At 59.0% G+C, this 18,345-nt stretch overlaps 1 protein-coding gene across 1 annotated transcript in view; it reads right to left on the bottom strand.

Moving 5' to 3' along the window:
* TMEM255B (transmembrane protein 255B) overlaps nucleotides 1–18,345 on the bottom strand; it is a 44,882-nt gene continuing 26,537 nt past the window's right edge. The window contains exons 5-9 of the mRNA XM_038007932.2: nucleotides 13,399–13,479; nucleotides 11,858–11,943; nucleotides 10,824–10,983; nucleotides 7,798–7,941; nucleotides 1–1,307 (exon numbers count right to left, since the gene is read on the bottom strand). Of these exons, the coding sequence (XP_037863860.2) occupies nucleotides 1,140–1,307; nucleotides 7,798–7,941; nucleotides 10,824–10,983; nucleotides 11,858–11,943; nucleotides 13,399–13,479 (639 nt within the window). The 3' untranslated portion in view covers nucleotides 1–1,139. The remainder of the gene's footprint in view (nucleotides 1,308–7,797; nucleotides 7,942–10,823; nucleotides 10,984–11,857; nucleotides 11,944–13,398; nucleotides 13,480–18,345) is intronic.

Raw genomic sequence — 18,345 nt, 5'->3', positions numbered from 1 at the left:
AGAGTGGTACTTGTTTATTGCAGACACAGTGGGGCTTTGAAGGGAGGGACGTGAGGCCCTGGGGCACCAGCTTCCGAGGGGAGAGGGAGTGACTGGGGAAGTGTGAGCAGCCCACAGAGCAGAGGCGGTGACTCGGTGTCTTGTGGTGCGTCTGAGGAGCAGTGGGATTGCCTCTCGCCTCCCCCGCGCCCCGGGGAGTCCGTGGTTCCTTGAGGATCTGACTTTAGGGATTGAGAACCTCTCCCCACATCCACTGCTTTTCAAGAGACTCTGGCTACTTTGGGGTGGCGCATCCTGAACTCCAGTCACTGGGGCGCCTGGGACCCACTGGGGACCTGCCTCTTCCCAGGCGTGCTCACCTGTCTCCCCAGGTGTGCCTGGCAGGGCGCACGCTGGGCCCGCGGGGAGCCAGGCTGGTTTCCACAGGGAGCGCTGCGGCCCCAGACCCTGAGCCGAGGGACCGCGAAACACCCACCCGCACTGTCCCCTCCTGAGACACGGTGTGGTGAGGGAGCCGCCGCGGAAGGACAGCAGAAGTCCAGGCGCCGTAGCTGGGAGACAGCTCAGGGAGAGACCCTCGCGCCCGTGGCCCGGGCAGATTTGAGCCCAGTGCTGGGAAGGACAACCAGGCCCCCAGACTCTGGCAACTCGCAGGCGGTTAGACACAGCGCCGGGCGTGGGAGCTGAAGCGTCATTCCCTTCCTGGCATTATGTCAGGGGCACAGCACGCGGGGCGGGTGGGTCCTGCCCTGCCCTTCTCCAGGACACAGACACACGCGTGAATGTGTAACGCACAACACACGTCCACAAACAGGAACACACACGCAGGGAGGCACGGGGCCGCACCTTCTTTGCAGAATCATAATAGCAGCTAATTAATTAAGGGATGTGAAAACACCAGAACAATCGCTGTCAAAGGAGGAGGCCGGGTGGTGTGAGCAGAGCCCGAGCCGAGGTGTCACCAGCCTGGGTCTGCAGGGCCCCACTCCCTGCCTGGTCCCAGCCTCCCTCACCAGTGTGCCCAGGGAGGGAAGCAGGGGACAGACTTCCGGAACACTCTCCTGGGTTCTCTAGGAGGTTGGCCACAGAAGCGGGATTTCTAGAGGCTGCCTTTTTTTTTCTTTTACTCCACACCTCTCTCAGGGTGCATAGGGGGGTGGCTTCTCCCCTGGGGGAAAGTAGGTGGGTACGTAGCGCGGTGGGGCCTGGCCAGGAAGCCCAGAGCCAGAGCTGCTTGGAGAGGGAGACTGCAGGTCCTCAGACAAAGCCAGGGCGGAGGCGGGCGAAACTGGGAAGCGGCTGCAGGGCTGCAATAAACAGAGGGCCCTGGGTTAGCAGGTGAGACCACCCCGTGCTGGACCGCAGGGAAGCCTGACATAGACCAGGATCACTCACATGTGCACCCCACCCCCGCCGGCCCAGGGCCATTCACAAGGGCCCCCCCGCCACAGACGGCCATTCACACCCCCCACACCCCCACCCCACAGACCCAGGGCCATTCACACCCCCCCACCCCTCCACACACAGACCCAGGGCCATTCACACCCCCCACACCCCCACCCCACAGACCCACGGCCATTCACACCCCCCCCACCCCCACCGACCCACGGCCATTCACACCCCCCCACACCCCCACCCACACAGACCCACGGCCATTCACACCCCCCCACACCCCCACCCACACAGACCCACGGCCATTCACACCCCCCCACCCCCACACACACAGACCCACGGCCATTCACAAGGGCCCCCCCGCCACAGACGGCCATTCACACCCCCCACACACACAGACCCACGGCCATTCACACCCCCCACCCCCACCGACCCACGGCCATTCACACCCCCCCCACCCCCACCCACACAGACCCACGGCCATTCACACCCGCCCACACCCCCACCCACACAGACCCACGGCCATTCACACCCCCCCACCCCCACACACACAGACCCACGGCCATTCACAAGGGACCCCCGCCACAGACGGCCATTCACACCCCCCCACCCCCACACACACAGACCCACGGCCATTCACACCCCCCCACCCCCACCCCACAGACCCAGGGCCATTCACACCCCCCCCACCCCCACCCCACAGACCCAGGGCCATTCACACCCCCCCACACACACACAGAGACCCAGGGCCATTCACACCCCCCCACCCCCACACACACAGACCCAGGGCCATTCACACCCCCCACCCCCACCCCAAAGACCCAGGGCCATTCACACCCCCCCACCCCCACCCCACAGACCCAGGGCCATTCACACCCCCCCCCCCACACACAGAGACCCAGGGCCATTCACACCCCCCCACCCCCACACACACAGACCCAGGGCCATTCACACCCCCCCACCCCCACACACACAGACCCAGGGCCATTCACAAGGGACCCCCCCCACCCCAAAGACCCAGGGTCATTCACACCCCCCCCCCCACACACACACAGACCCAGGGCCATTCACAAGGGACCCCCCCACCCCACAGACCCAGGGCCATTCACACCCCCCCCACACACACAGAGACCCAGGGCCATTCACACCCCCCCCCCCCCCACACACACACACAGACCCAGGGCCATTCACACGCCCCCCCCCCCACACACACACACAGACCCAGGGCCATTCACACCCCCCCCACACACACACAGACCCAGGGCCATTCACACGCCCCTCCCCCCCCCCCACAGACCCAGGGCCATTCACACCCCCCACACACACACAGAGACCCAGGGCCATTCACACGCCCCCCCCGCCCCACACACACACACACAGACCCAGGGCCATTCATACGGGCCCCCTGCAGACCCACGGCCACTCTCACTGGCCCCCTCCCCACAGACCCAGGACCGCTGGACAGAGCAGCTCCAGCCCTGGTCACAACAGGAGAGGGTGGCCGGGGCTTCACTGGCACAACCTTGGCTTCCACAGCTGGACAGGGAGGGGGTAGATGCCCCAGGAAGGGTGTGCCCAGACCACATCCCGCTGCCTCACAGACAGCGAGCCTCTGACCTGACTCCAAAACCGACAGTCAGGGGCCACCAGGCCCGGGGCCCTGGGCTCACCCAACACTTCATATTCAGGAAAGGCCCCACGTATGAACCCCACGCGTCCACACGTCCAGCAGTGTGTGGCCGGTTCAGTGTCACCGTGGCTGACTCAGTGGCTCACACACACATCTGGGTGTTGCGGTGGAGGTGTCTTCAGGTGTGATCGACACCCTTGCATACAGCGCGTCAGCCCCTGGACACGGACGGCCCCTCCTCTCCCCTGAAGGCCTTGGAAAGAGGCTGCGGTCCCCAGGAGAAGTGGACTCTGCCCCAGCGGCCTGGGCACTCCTGAGGCAGCATCACCCTCCCTGGTCCAGCCTGTCCCCTTCCTGTGGTTGTGCACCTGCAGCCCCACAGTGGCCAGCCAGTCATTCAGAATCAATGGATTGATCTCTGTCTTCACAGGTAGGTACCTGTATTCCCCATAGGCTCTGCTTCCCTAGAGAGCCCCGACTAACACACATAGACCCACTCAAGTACTTAATTCTGAGACCGGAAAAGCGAGGAACAGATTTTAAATCAATACATTCTAGCTTTTCTCCAACTTTCAACACACATATTAGTTCTTCCCCACCCCCCCCCCCAAATTCTAGGGGCTAAAAAACTCTGTCTTGAAATCAAATTTTAAATAAAGCAAACAAACTCCTTCTAACACAGGAAGAGTTTTTTAAACTCCAAGCTACCAGATGTGCTCTGTGCTCTTCTTGCCCCGGCCTGCAGGGTCCCATGAGAAGCCAGCAGCCTGTCTGAGTCTTTCCCTGGAGAGCTCTGCGCTGCAGACGCCCTGGGAGCTAGCAGGACCTCTGGATCCTGACAGCAGAATTTCTGCACAGGTGTAGGTAAGGCTGAGAATGGGGCCCTTGCTCAGAGGGACTGCGATGTTGAGGCTGACAGCCCAGGCTCGTGGGATCCAGTGGCTCAGGGACACCTGCCAACCTCATTTCTTTCTTTCCCCAAAACTCACAGGTTTCTGGCCACAGGCGACAGAGTGAGACACTAGGGAACATTCTCTCAAGTCTGCTGGGAACTCCCAACTTCCAACTCCATAGCACCCACTCTTCACAGCAGATGAGCAGTCAAGGAAACTGAGGGGTAAACCCCAGGACCATGGAGTAAAACTCTCAGAACCACAGAGTAACCCCTTCCTCCACCAGGAACCACAGAGCAAACCCCAGGACCACGTGGTTAACCACTGAATGCACAAGGCCCCGCCTAGGGACAAGCCCCGCCCACAATCTCACAGGGGAAGGGAGGGCACGTTTCTCAGTAACGGGGCAGGAACTCATCCTCTGCTGTGATGCCACATCCTCGCCTGCACTTCACGCCTGGCAAAGCTGCTGGGCGCAAGGTAGGTGATCTCTTTTTTTTTTTTTTTTTTTTTTTTGAGACGGAGTCTTGCTCTGTCGCCCAGGCTGGAGTGCAGTGGCCGGATCTCAGCTCACTGCAAGCTCCGCCTCCCGGGTTTTCGCCATTCTCCTGCCTCAGCCTCCCGAGTAGCTGGGACTACAGGCGCCGCCACCTCGCCCGGCTAGTTTTTTTTTTTGTATTTTTTAGTAGAGACGGGGTTTCACTGTGTTAGCCAGGATGGTCTCGATCTCCTGACCTCGTGATCCGCCCGTCTCGGCCTCCCAAAGTGCTGGGATTACAGGCTTGAGCCACCGCGCCCGGCAGGTGATCTCTTTAAATTGCCCTTTTTATTAACTGCTCAAAACAACCCCAAGTCACTGTTCCCACCCCCCACTGTCTCAAGTGAGAGTATTTTCTGCTGCTAACGACTTCCATGGAACACACTGAACATTTTCTCTCCATCTCTGCGGAAGCAGAGCCCCTCCTTTGTTGTTCTTCTGAGGAGCACATGAGCCTCAACTGATTTGCCATCTCTGAAATCCGATGATCAGCATGTGTATATTAAGCTCTCACACACGCTGGCACAGAGGCTGGCTGGGCCATCCGAGGGCCCCAGGCCTCCCCAGAGGAAGAGGGGAACATCCACCCTTTGTATAAAGCCAGAGCTCCAAGGTGGATAAGGATGGAGCACCATGGGGATGAAGTAGATCTGCCCCCGCATCCCCCACATCCCGTAAGCCCGCGTGTGACGGGGGGACCGCCCCCCACATCCCGTAAGCCTGCGTGTGATGGGGAGACCACCCCCCACAACCCCTTAAGCCGGCATGTGACAGGGAGGACCGCCCCCCACATCCCGTAAACCCGCGTGTGATGGGGAGGACCGCCCCCCCATATCCCGTAAGCCCATGTGTGATGGGGAGGACCGCCCCCACATCCCGTAAATCTTCATGTGACAGGGAGGACTGCCCCCCACATCCCGTCAGCCTGCGTGTGACAGGGAGGACCGCCCCCCATATCCCATAAGCCCGCGTGTGACGGGGAGGACCGCCCCCCATATCCCGTAAGCCTGTGTGTCACAGGGAGGACCGCCCCCCCACATCCCATAAGCCCGCGTGTGATGGGGAGGACCACCCCCCACATCCTGTCAGCCTGCGTGTGACAGGGAGGACCGCCCCCCATATCCCATAAGCCCGCGTGTGACGGGGAGGACCGCCCCCACATCTTACACCTCGGTGGGGCTCACAGGCAGGGAGGATGCCCCTGCCTGAGGGAGTCACCACCCCCTCCCGCCACAAAGCCTCACTGTCTCCAAGGTCCCAAGTCAGAATGCAAACTTGAAGCCTGGCCCCTCACAGCCAGAGCTTCAGCCAGCCAGGCCCCAGCACCAGGGCAGCCCAAACCAGCCCTGGAGCCAGACAAGAGGAAGCAGCTGATGGAACCACGCGTTCTCTCTCCTCTGGGGCCCCGAGGGGCGGCGGCTGAGGTTGAGGATGGAAGACAGGCCGGGCCACCCAGGCTGTGCTCTGGGCTGCAAGTTCTTGGCACCTATGCGATTCCAAGTCCGGGTCTGTGCAGAGCCGATTGGGCAGCACCTGCAGGCCCAGCGTCCCTGGAGATACCCCTGCCCCTGCGGGCCTCCAGCTCTGGGCTTGGCAAACTTCCCGTGGGAGACCAGGAGGCCAGAGAGAAGCCCCCAGGACAAGGCTGTGGCCCCGGGGGACATGGTCCCTGCCGTGATGGGGACGTCCCTGGAGCAGGGCAGGAAGCTTGGGGGAGGAGGAAGCTGCCTGTAGCACATGCAGACGCGCCTGCCCACAGGAGAGACCACCGCAGGGTCGCTGGCAGAAGCTCCCGCCATCTTCTGACCCTGGGGACAACATCTTCCCCCATCACAGAAATGGAAAAGATGCTTCCAGGCCAGACCTCTGGCAGGGGCCTTGTGTTCCCCAGGAGAGGGCCCCAGCTTTATATTCAAAGTGAGAGAGGAGACTGAGGCACGGGGTGCAGGGATCCCTCCACGAGGAGATGGTGTCAGGCTGGGGCCCTAGTCGTCTCCATTGAGCCCAACAGCTGCCGTGTCCCGGGCAGGACTGAAGGCAGCTGCCCCAAGCAGGCCCTGGACGCCAGGGACCCCCAGCAGCCCCCTCTCCATGAGTGCCGGTTCCCGCTCCCTCCACGGGGTCCCTGGCGCAGGTCCCCGGGGTGAGCTGAGAAGGTCGTGGCTCTCGGGCCCGGCTCAAACCTGAGCCCTGTCCTGGACGTGAGGGTGGGGTGTGTACACGCCTCCCCCGGACGTCACTCTGAGGAATGTCTCTTCCTGCCAACGTCATGGGTTGGGAGCAGGTCTCCTTGCGGAACATCTGAAGACCTATGTCATGTGTGACTTCAGAACTAACGACCCTCCACGTTCACCCTGCCCTTCCCCACACACAAACACATCACGGTGCGTGCTTCGATCTGCAGCTTTGTCGGGCTGGGCCTGACACAACTTTCTTTGCAGGGCTGCTGTTAACGCACACAAAATGACCTGCCAATCAGCCGGGCATGTGGGCCGTGCCTCCCACCCAGAAAGGAAGCCCAGGTTTATCAGGACCAGGGATTCTCAAAAGCGTCCCCAGGGGGCACGGGGCACATCCAGGCAGGAGACATGGGGCACGTCTGGAGACAGTTTGGGTTTTCACACTAGCGGCTCCTACATGCCGCAGGCAGAGGCCAGGGCCTGCCAGCACCCCCAGCACCCAGGGTGCCCCAGCACGGCAGGTGGCCAGCCCCGAATGCCTGCAGTGCCGAGGTAAGAAACACGGCCCGGTCGGTGTAGTGATGCCGGATTATCAGGGTCTGTTTCACCCGTGGCCACAGGACAGAGCTTCGTGGCACAGAAGGTGGTCATGCCCAGGAGTGGAAACGGGACAGGCAGGTAGAGGCCACTGCTCTGCTCGCCTGCCACCGTGGCCTCTCCCTCCGTTGTCCCCAAGGTCAACAGCATCATGTCAGGATGAACCCTATGAGGTCTCCATCTACAGGTAAAATGGGGTTGGATTCCGGCAGATCCATATGGCTCCACCTAAATAACCTGGCTGTGCCCCCAGGACGTCCACCAGCAGACACACAGGAGCCTCCACACTGCAGCAGGAGCTGCCCAGGCCTGTGCAGGGCCAGTCCCAGGGTTAGAAGAGCCAGCTGCCGGCAGAGCATGGTGGTGGGTCACCTGGCGCAGTCCCCGGCCATACTTGCAGGGACGTTGTGCCCCAACGGCCGGGTTGTTACTGCCCCCCACCTCCCATCCCTAATCCAGAAGGTGAGGCAGCTGCAAGACCTCATCCCCTCCGACCCCAGCCCTATCCTGTCCACCCCACTGCCTGCAACCAGCACGTCCAACTCCAGCAGGTGACGCTGGCCCTACCTGAAGGGGCAGAGGGTAGGACGAGCAGGTCGGGACGGGCTCGGGCGTCGGGCGGAAGCCTGCACAGGCCAGGATCTGCTGGGCAGGGTTGTAGAGGGTCTGCGGTGGGACGGCTGGGCCGTAGGCCAGCTGGGACAGGGGCACCTGCCATGGAGAGGAGACGGGTGGTCAACGTGCACCCCCTAGTGGAGGGAGAGGCCGTCCAGCCTTCCTAGCAAGCCCAGCACCTCTGACCCCTGCCTCTCAGGCTGGAGCTAACCCCGGCCCGGCGTGTCTTTACACTCAGGCTCTCTACATCTTGGTCCCAGGGCCCTGCCACCTGCCAGTCACACCGGCTGACTGCTTGGCTCAGGCTCTTTTTTACTTAATATTTTTGGGGGAAATAGCACTGGTTTCCTTCTCTCTGGGCCCCAGAGTCTGCTTTTTCGGCACAGAAGGGTGCAGGTGAGGAAGGTCCTCTCAGCATTGGGCTGACAGCTCTCGCTTCCCCAAGCCTGCACCCAACCAGCGCGGGGTTTCTGGGGAATGCAAACAAAACCAAAGCCTTCTAAGCTCCCATCCACACTTCCACTGACCCACTCAGGGTCTTCTTCAGATTCTTCTCCAAAGAAGGTGCCAGCTCCAACTCAGGTCCCAGCCGGCCTCATCCCCCACAGAGGGAGGGGCCCACGGCTCACACAAGCTCCAGGGCTTCCCTGGCCAGACACATGGGGACTGGGCCGAGGGCACCCAGGCCTCGCCTCCCTCCCCACCTTCACACAGGTGCCCCTCCACCTTCCCCAGCCCCCAGCCGTCAACCCCGGGTTCAGCAGCACCCTGGAGGGAAGCCAGGGGAAGATGGCACAGGCAGGGAAGCCAGGCCAGAACTGCTGCAAGGGTCTGGCCACAGGGACCGCCCCGGGCCACGGTGATGACCCCAGGCCTGAGGTGTCCTCAAATAGAAAACAGCGCTGCCCACACCCCTGCGGCTGGGAGGGAGCCCCCTGCCCAGTGGGCGCTGGAGGGTGGGAAGGGGCAGGGGCTTCTGGGCAGCTAGTCCTTGGTCTACAGGTGCAGGAGGCCGTGGTTCTGCCTCAGACCCTGCAGAGAACAGGGAGGTAGCTGAGGTGGGCCTGGGAGGTGGATGGGCATGGAGGGTCCGTGCTCCATGAGATTTGAGGTTCTGACAGGTAGAGGGGTGGGGAGGCCTCTGAGCTGGGGGTGGCCTGAGGATGGGGCCAGGGCAAGTGCACAGAAACCAGAGACCACGGGGGCCACGGAGTCACACGTGGAGGAGGCCCGAGAGGCTGGCTCACCCGCCTGCCCTTGCCGGCACGTTAAGCACCTCCTACACACCCGTCACAAGGAATTTGCCCTCGTCTACGGAGAAGGGCCGTCCAGCTTGGTGATGGGTAAGGAAGCATCTTCGTTCCTTAACAAAAGGTTTAAACGGCAAAATCAATTAAACTCACAAGAGTGCCTGCTTGGTGGGTGTGAAGGTTAGCAAGCCCCCTCCTTGCTCTGCACACCCCTGAGCTTTGGGTTTGAGAAAGATTTCCCGGAGCCGGGGGTGGCTCTGCGTTGTGGGCTGGCCCTTGGGGCATCTCCTGTTCCTGATCCCGCACTCCAGCATTTTATCATGGGCTTTAATGAACACACGAGCCACTTCCGGAAAACCCTGGAAACCCCGGGCCTGTGCGGCGAGCGTGGTGCCTGCACCACACGCGCGTTTCTGTGTCCTGTCTACAATGCAGCTGCAGTTCTTCCTAGGACAGCCACTGAGGGGAGACACTGAGCCGCCGAGGCAGAGAAGCCTGAACCGAGGAGACGCCAAAGGCACCCAGAGCCTGCAGGACCCCCGGCAGAGACCCTTCCCAACCCCAGACTCCCGCTCCCACCCGGCCCCAGCCGTCACCGCAGAGCAAGGGGCTGGCCAGCCATCACCGTAGAGCAAGGACCCTGGGAGGGGCCCGTCTTGTGTTGGTGTGTGGGCGTCTGGGGGCCCAGGGTAGGGCTTGGGGGGCCACCGGGTGGGGAGCCAGAGGGCTGGACCTCGGGATGCCAGGGTCACTCTCAGCTTCACCAGTTTTGTCTGGAAGCACAAAAGTGCTGAGAAAAGGAGAAGCTGAGAAGCAGATGGCAGGAGGGTTTCAAGCTGAGTTACTTTTTAGTTACGGGCAGTCTCTGGGATAAATGGGGCATGGAGAAGCCACTCAGGAGTGCTGTCACTGCCACACTGGGCCGGGTCTGGCCTGCAGGATGTGCGTCTGCCTGGTGCTGCCCGGTCACCTCGCGTGGGTGCAAGAGGGGACGCCCTTCGTCCCTGGGCCCTCGTGTGGGTGCAAGAGGGGACGCCCTTCGTCCCTGGGTTGCTGTTTGGATGTTCTCGGGGTGGGGCTCCCTCACTCATGGCTGCCCCTCCCTTGCAGTTTCTCTGCAAGTTCAGGGGCGGGTTTGCTGGCCACACACCACCAGAACATCTGGTTCGAAACAGGTGCCAGGAGAGGGCAGAGGAGGGAGAAGGGAGAGGATAGCCAGCCCAGGCCAGTGATTTCCCTGTGGTTTCCTGGGCGGGCGAGGGCCGGCCTTTCCAGGACAGGTCCAGCCCAACTCCTGCGAGGGGCCCCATCCCTCCCTCCTCCTGCCCAGGCCATAGGGGTCTCGCCTCTGGGGTTTGTGAAGTCACTGGCCCCGGCCCCAGCCCAGACCTGCCGGTCTGAAGCCCCAGGCAGTTGCTAACGAGGGGAGCTTAGTGCACAATGGCTGGGCCTCCCTCTTGGGAGCTGAACTTTGTTTACTGGGGGTGGGTTGTGCCCACCTCAGCAGGGAGGCCAGGATTAAATCAAGTGATTCTTGGGACAGGCTTGGGACAGGACGGCCCCAAAGTGAGTTGGTGCACAGCAGTTGTCACCCTGACACGCCACCGGCAGACACACAGGCCTCAGTGCCTGTAAAGTGAGGGCCAGGGATCCCCCAGCCCACCCTGGGGAAATGGACCCGCAGCCCGGCTCCCGGTGAGCAGCGGGGGTCCCGCCAAGGGGCCTCACCATGTCCTTGAAGGCCCCCAGGACGGCAGCGGTGATGATGCCCAGGAACAGGCCCAGGACGTTGAGAACCGCGGAGGCCCAGAGCAGGCGGTACAGGTGCAGCACGTCCTGGCAGCCGCGGACGCCGATGAACTCATAGTAGGCGGGCGAGGACTCGGCGCTGCACGGAGAGGGCACCACAGCGTCACCACACGAGGCAAGTGACCACCCGCAAGTCAAACTTGTGGTCAGGTGTCCTCTGGACCTGAGCCCTGCAAGGCTGGGGGAGGAAGTCAGGGCTGCAGCCCAGTCAGCACCGGTCCCTGCACTGCTCTGGGGGATCAAACCTACGTTTGATGGGATTGGCCTGTGAGGCTCCCCACCTGGGGCCCACAGTGGCCAAGAATGACAACCGGGCCTGGCAGGCCAGCCCTCCGCCTCAGTGGCCCAGCAGGATGGGTGTCTGAGCCATCTCTGTCTTCACGCCAGGATGGGACGGCTGTCGGGGTCACGGGCCCCTGTCCCGAGAGGAGGCCGGGCCAGGTTTAAACTCTCGCCCGACACACGGGCTGTGCCCTCTTGGGCAGATCAACCTTTCAGAGCCTCCGTCTTTTCATCTGTGAAATGGACTCAATGTCCTTTCCTCATATAAACATCTAAGGAGTAAAGGAGACGATGTAGGTGCAGGGGGATGGGGGGTGATGTCGGGAGCGGAAGGATGGGGGCCTTGCCCCTGCAGACACATACAGGGGTCCCCGGCACCCCTCACCTCCTGCAGGCATAGCTACGGGGGTCCCTGATGCCCCTCACCTCCCTCAGGCCTGGATACGGGGGGTCCCCGGCACCCCTCACCTCCCACAGGTGGGGATACGGGGGTCCCCAGCGCCCCTCACCTCCCGCAGGCATGGATATGGGGGTTCCCGGCACCCTCACCTCCCGCAGGCGTGGATACGGGGGTCCCTGGCTCCCCTCACCTCCCGCAGGCGTGGATACGGGGGTCCCCGGCGCCCCTCACCTCCCGCAGGCATGGATATGGGGTCCCCGGTGCCCCTCACCTCCCGCAGGCGTAGAGGTCACAGCAGTAGCAGGTGTTGCTCCTCACCTTCAGCTGGCACTGGCCGTCCAGGGAGTGACAGGTGACCTGGGGCAGAGAGGCCGTGTCAGGTCACACGCCAGCGTCCGCCAGCTCACTCACCCCACCAAGCGGGGCTGCCTCGTGGAGCTGGGAGCAGCCACTCGGGCCCAGCCAAGCCGCTGCCCCTCCTGACTTTCCCCGGACTCCAGACGCAGGGCTTGGGGGCTCAGGGGCCAGCACCCTTCCTGCAGGAGGAGTCGGGGCGCAGGCTGGTCCCAGGGGCTGGATAACCGGGGCTCGGAGGACAGGCCTCGTTTCTTTGTGATCCCAGGAGCAGAGGGAAACATCAGGGTGTGTGGGAGGAAGGACAGAGCCCAGGAGGCCCTCGGCATGGGGTGCACAGAAGCCTGAGAGCCCAGAGGGCAGCAGAAGAGGTCCCGTCCCAGGGCGCCCTCCCCCCAGGTCTGAGCACGGGCAGCCTCGGAAGAGATACCTGCCACCTCCATGTGACAGCCTGGAAAGCCCTGGCCATGGGACACCCCCCGAAACACACACACACAGAGAACACCTCCCCCCCTACACACACACACGCCTACATACACACACACACACAGAGGACACCTCCCCCCCTACACACACACACACATAGGACGCCTCCACACACACACAGACACACACAGGACACCTACACACACACACAGACACACACACAGAGGACGCTTACCCCCCCCCACCACACACACACAGGATGCCTCCCCCCAACACACACACGGGACGCCTCCCACCTACCCCCCCACACACAGGACGCCTCCATTCACACACACACACACGGGACGCCTCCCACCTATCCCCCCCGACACACACAGACACAGGATGCCTCCCAGCAGCTACTGGAGAGTCCCAGACAAGCTGGCAGGTGCTGGCCACAGAGAGGCCTCCAGCTCCGCCTGCCCCTCTGACACCGTGCTAAGGATGAGAGGCTGCGTTTAGTTGAAGCCAGGAATCCACACAGGGCAGGCTGGAGACACACAGACAGCGCCGTCGCCGAGCTGTGCCCTCGGATGGTCCTGGCGAAGGCGGGAGCTGCCCGCGGGTCATTACTGCCTGCATCTCACTCACCTGGAAAGAGAAATGAGGTCACACTGCCTGCCGCTGTCAGTGGCTCAGGGAAATCCAGAAGTTTCTCAGACACTGTAAACGTATTATCCTTGCTTCTTATTGCAATAATTAAGTTAGAAAAGTGCTAATTGGAAGAGCCACACAGAACCAGACACATGAACTCTGAGACTGCTGAGATTTAACAAAGTAAGTCTGGAGCTCTGACTCCAGAGTGAAATACAGCACTTAGAAGCATCAAGGCCCAAAACACAGGGGGCACTGACAGCTCACCAGCCGCACGGGAGACCCCCAGGAACTATTAGAATCGAAATACTCAGACCATGCCTATGCACAGGGAAAACCACGTGGGGTCAGTGGGGTTAGCGGAGCAAAACCCACGTGAATGTCAGTGCTCCTGCTCACCTCTGTCTGGTAGACGTCATACAAGTACCCCACCCCACTGGAGTAAAACTGGCACCTTCCCGTGGTGAGGGGCCTCGGTTCCTAGAGAAACAGATAAACACAGGTGGAATAAAACAGGTGCCTCCAGGCGGGAGAGGCCAGAGGCAATGTCAGGCCTGTGGGTCTCAGGCTCAGGGCCTCAAGGACCAAGGCCAACACCAACTCGAGCCTCCCAGACAAAACTCAAGACGGGAGACTCCACGCTCCCTGCAGAGCAGCTGGGCTGCTGCATCCAGGCGGCCAGACAGCAGAAAGTCCCATGGGAGGATACCTCGGGCTATGCAGGCTTGGCCAACACATATTCTCCATCAGTCAACAAGGGCAGCAGAAGGGAGACAGGTGCTTGGCCTTTTGAAGGGCATCCCAGCACCCCACACCACAGGTGTTAGGCTCCTGCACCGTTTCATAAAAAAAATTGTCTCTTCTACTAGGAAGATGGCAGGAAGGATTTCAGACTAATAAACTCATCCCTCCAACCATCCAGTCATCCACCCACCACCCAACCATCCATCCAATCATCCAATCAATCATCTATGCACCTACCCATTCTTCCTTCCATCCTCCACATCTATCTATTCATTCATCCATCATGTACCCATCCTTCCATTCATCCACATCCATGCATCCACCCATCTGTCATCCATCCTTCCATCCATCCATCTATCCATCCATCATCCATTATCCATCCTTCTATCTATCCATCATCCATCCTTTTATCCATCCACATCCATCATCCATCCTTCCATTCATCTACATCTATCCAACCACTCATCTGTAATCCATCCTTCTATCCATCATCCATCATCCATCCATTATCCATCCTTCCATTCACCCACATCCATCTATCCATCCGTCATCCATCCTTCCATCCATCCATCATTCATTATCCTTTTATGTATCCATCCATCCTTCCATCCATCCACTCATCCATCCATCATCCATCCATCATCCCTCCTTCCATTCATCCACATCCATCCATTCACCCATCTGTCATCCATCCTTCCATCATCCATTATCCATCCTTCTATCTATTCATCATCCATCCTTTTATCCATCTACATCCATCATCCATCTTTCCATTCATCTACATCTATCCAACCACTCGTCTGTCATCCATCCTTCTATCCATCCATCCATCATCCGTCCATTATCCATCCTTCCATTCATCCACATCCATCTATCCACCCATCTGTCATCCATCCTTCCATCCATCCATCATTCATTATCCATCCTTTTATGTATCCATCTATCCTTCCATCCATCCACTCATACATCCATTATCCACCTTCCATTCATCAACATCCATCCATTCACCCATCTGTCATCCATCCTTCCATCTATCCATCCATCATCCATTATCCATCCTTCTATCTATCCATCATCCATCCACATCCATCATCCATTCTTCCATTCAGCTACATCTATCCAACCTCTCATCTGTCATCCATCCTTCTATCCATCCATCCATCATCCATCCATCAGCCATCCTTCCATTCATCCACATCCATCCTTCCATCATCCATCCTTCTATGTATCCATCCATCCTTCCATCCATCTACCCATCCATCCATCATCCATTCATTATCCATCCTTCCATTCATCCCCATCCATCCATCCACCCATCTGTCATCTATCCTTCCATCCATTCGTCCAACATCCATTACCCATCCTTCTATGTATCCATCCATCATCCATCCTTCTATCCATCCATTCCCATCATCCATCCTTCCATTCATCCACATACATACATCCAACCATCATCCAACCATCCATCCATCATCCATCCATTATCCGTACTTCCACTCATCCACATCCACCCATCCCTCTATTCCTCTGTCATTCACCCATTATCCATCCTTCTATCCATCCATCTATCCATCATCCATCCATCCAACCATTCAGCTATACACCCATTTATGGCCCCATCCAACTCTCAATCCATCCCACCATCTGCAACATTCATGGAGCAGACACAGTGCCAAATGGTAAGGATAACGAGACACAGTTCTTGCCCTTAAGGGATTTATAGGCTAGTGAAGCAGACAGACCCATAAGCTGACCATTGCAAAGTGCTTAAAATTGCTACGGTAGAGGACAGCAGGAAGTACCAAAACTAAAATGCCACAAAACTGCATCACCTGTAAATAAGCTAGGGTCGCACTGCCCACACTTAGTTTTATTAGTATTTCTTAAAGTGCTCCTAGTTCTGATCCAAGAAAAGTATTAGAAATCACTAGTAACACTGTAGCAGATGAGAAGGAGAATCACTCCTCTGTCCTTTGGGCCACCACTGGTGAAGTACTACTATGGCCGGACACGTTCTGGGTGACACAGCAATGGAGGAAGCAGACACAAGTGTCTGTCTCTGGGTGTTTATCTTCCCCTGAGGGAACAGACATGAGACCACAGGTAATGATGAGTAGCCCAAGGGGACAGAGGCTCCCGCCGGGAGGGAGGGCGGCGTGCCACAACCCCACGGGGACAGAGGACTAGTAGCATGGTGTCCTCGGCCTCTCTCAGCAGCTGGAAGGTGCGCACGTCCCCACATGACACCCTTGGAGCTGTCATTCACCATCTGTCTTCTTCCTCAGCAGCACGCAAGGCAGCGCCACGTTTCCCTCGATGCCATCTGAGCTACAGTGAGTGCCGTCTGCACATCCATCCTCAAGTCAGCCCTGGGAGGCCCCGGCCAGGGGCCCTGCTTTGTTTCTGACCAAGAGGCTCCCACGCCTGCCTAAACACACGCCCCGTGTGGCCCTCCAGAGCGGAGAGGCGCCCGAGGTCTGGAGCCTGGGGACACCCCCAACTGCAGTCAGAGACTGGACCCTGCCCCTCAGCGGGGCCATAGCCATGGGCGCCGGGAGCACAGTGGAAACCGCCACCTGGAAACCGTGGAATAACAAGTAACCCAGACGCCCACTGAGAAAGCTCCCGCGACGCGCTTCCACGGGAGTGTGTGTGCGCGTGTGTGAGCCATGGTGTGTGTGTGTGTGCGTGCGCACGTGTAAGCCATGGTGTGTGTGTGAGCCGTGGTGTGAGCCATGGTGTGTGCGCACGTGTGAGCTGTGGTGTTTGTGTGTGCGTGGGTGCACGTGTGTTTTGTGAGTGTGCTACCACACTTGCCTTCATATAATAAAACCTTTGGGGCAGACAAAGGCCTAACACAACCTTCAGTGCCTTTCAGTGTGATTTATGGAAAAAGAGGGAGAAACAATCACAGGTTTGGTTTGAGAGTCATGACAAGCAATTTGGCAGCTCCCGGGGACCAGCCGCCGCCCAGATGGCGAAGCCCACCCAGGAGCCCAGCTGGGGAGGGGGTGGAGACGGCACCACCCACCCGAGGCTGAGGACCCACCTCAGGAGGACACAGAAACGATTCCTAGGCCTGAGATTTTAGAGAAAACCTGTTCATTTAGAGGTGAAAAGTGTGTGCTCTGGAGTGTGGAGTGTGGAGTGTGGTGTGTGGTGTGTGTGCTGTGTGCTCTGTGTGTTGTGTGGTGTGTGTTGTGTGCTCTGTTGTGTTGTGTTGTGTGTTGTGTGCTCTGTGTGTTGTGTGGTGTGTGTGCTGTGTGCTCTGTGTGTTGTGTGGTGTGTGTGCTGTGTGTTGTGTGTGTTGTGTGCTGTGGGCTCTGTGTGTTGTGTTGTGTGTGTGTTGTGTGCTCTGTTGTGTTGTGTGGTGTGTGCTGTGTGGTGTTGTGTGGTGTGTGTGCCGTGTGCTGTGTTGTGTTGTGTGGTGTGTGTGCTGTGTGCTCTGTTGTGTTGTGTGGTGTGTGTGGTGTGTGTGCTGTGTGCTCTGTTGTGTTGTGTGGTGTGTGTGGTGTGTGTGCTATGTGCTCTGTGTGTTGTGTGCTGTGTGCTCTGTGTGTTGTGTGGTGTGCGTGCTGTGTGCTCTGTGTGTTGTGTGCTCTGTTGTGTGGTGTGTGTGCTGTGTGCTCTATTGTGTTGTGTGGTGTGTGTGCTGTGTGCTCTGTGTGTTGTGTGGTTTGTGTTGTGTGCTCTGTGTGTTGTGTGTTGTGTGGTGTGTGCTCTGTGTTGTGTGTTGTGTACTGTGTGCTCTGTGTGTTGTGTGGTATGTGTTGTGTGCTCTGTTGTGTTGCGTGGTGTGTGTGCTGTGTGCTCTGTGTGTTGTGTGCTGTGTGCTGTGTGTTGTGTGTTGTGTGCTCTGTGTGTTGTGTGTGTGTTGTGTGTGTGCTGTGTGCTCTGTTGTGTTGTGTGGTGTGTGTGCTGTGTGCTTTGTAGTGTGGTGTGTGTGCTGTGTGTTGTGTTGTGTGGTGTGTGTGCTGTGTGCTCTGTGTGTTGTGTGTGTGTGCTGTGTGTTCTGTGTGTTGTGTGGTGTGTGTGCTGTGTGTTCTGTGTGTTGTGTGGTGTGTGTGCTGTGTACTCTGTGTGTTGTGTGGTGTGTGTTGTGTGGTGTGTGTGCTGTGTGCTCTGTGTGTTGTGTGGTGTGTGCACTGTGTGCTCTGTTGTGTTGTGTGGTGTGTGTTGTGTGGTGTGTGTTGTGTGGTGTGTGTTGTGTGGTGTGTGTTGTGTGGTGTGTGTGCTGTGTGCTCTGCATGTTGTGTGGTGTGTTGTGTGCTCTGTGTGTTGTGTGGTGTGTGTGGTGTGTGCTCTGTGTGGTGTGTGGTGTGTTTTGTGTGCTCTGTGTTGTGTGGTGTGTGTGCTGTGTGCTGTGTGTTGTGTGATGTGTGTGCTGTGTGCTCTGCATGTTGTGTGGTGTGTGTAGTGTGTGCTCTGTGTGGTGTGTGGTGTGTGTGCTGTGTGCTCTGTGTGGTGTGTGGTGTGTGGTGTGTGTAGTGTGTGCTCTGTGGTGTGTGTGTTGTGTGCTCTGTGTGTTGTGTGGTGTGTGTGCTGTGTGCTCTGCATGTTGTGTGGTGTGTGTAGTGTGTGCTCTGTGTGGTGTGTGGTGTG

The sequence above is a fragment of the Chlorocebus sabaeus genome, chromosome 3 (assembly GCF_047675955.1).
Source record: "Chlorocebus sabaeus isolate Y175 chromosome 3, mChlSab1.0.hap1, whole genome shotgun sequence".
Lineage (NCBI taxonomy): Eukaryota > Metazoa > Chordata > Mammalia > Primates > Cercopithecidae > Chlorocebus > Chlorocebus sabaeus.
Note: the sequence above shows the minus strand (reverse complement) of the source record. Positions and strands in the feature narration are given on the sequence as shown.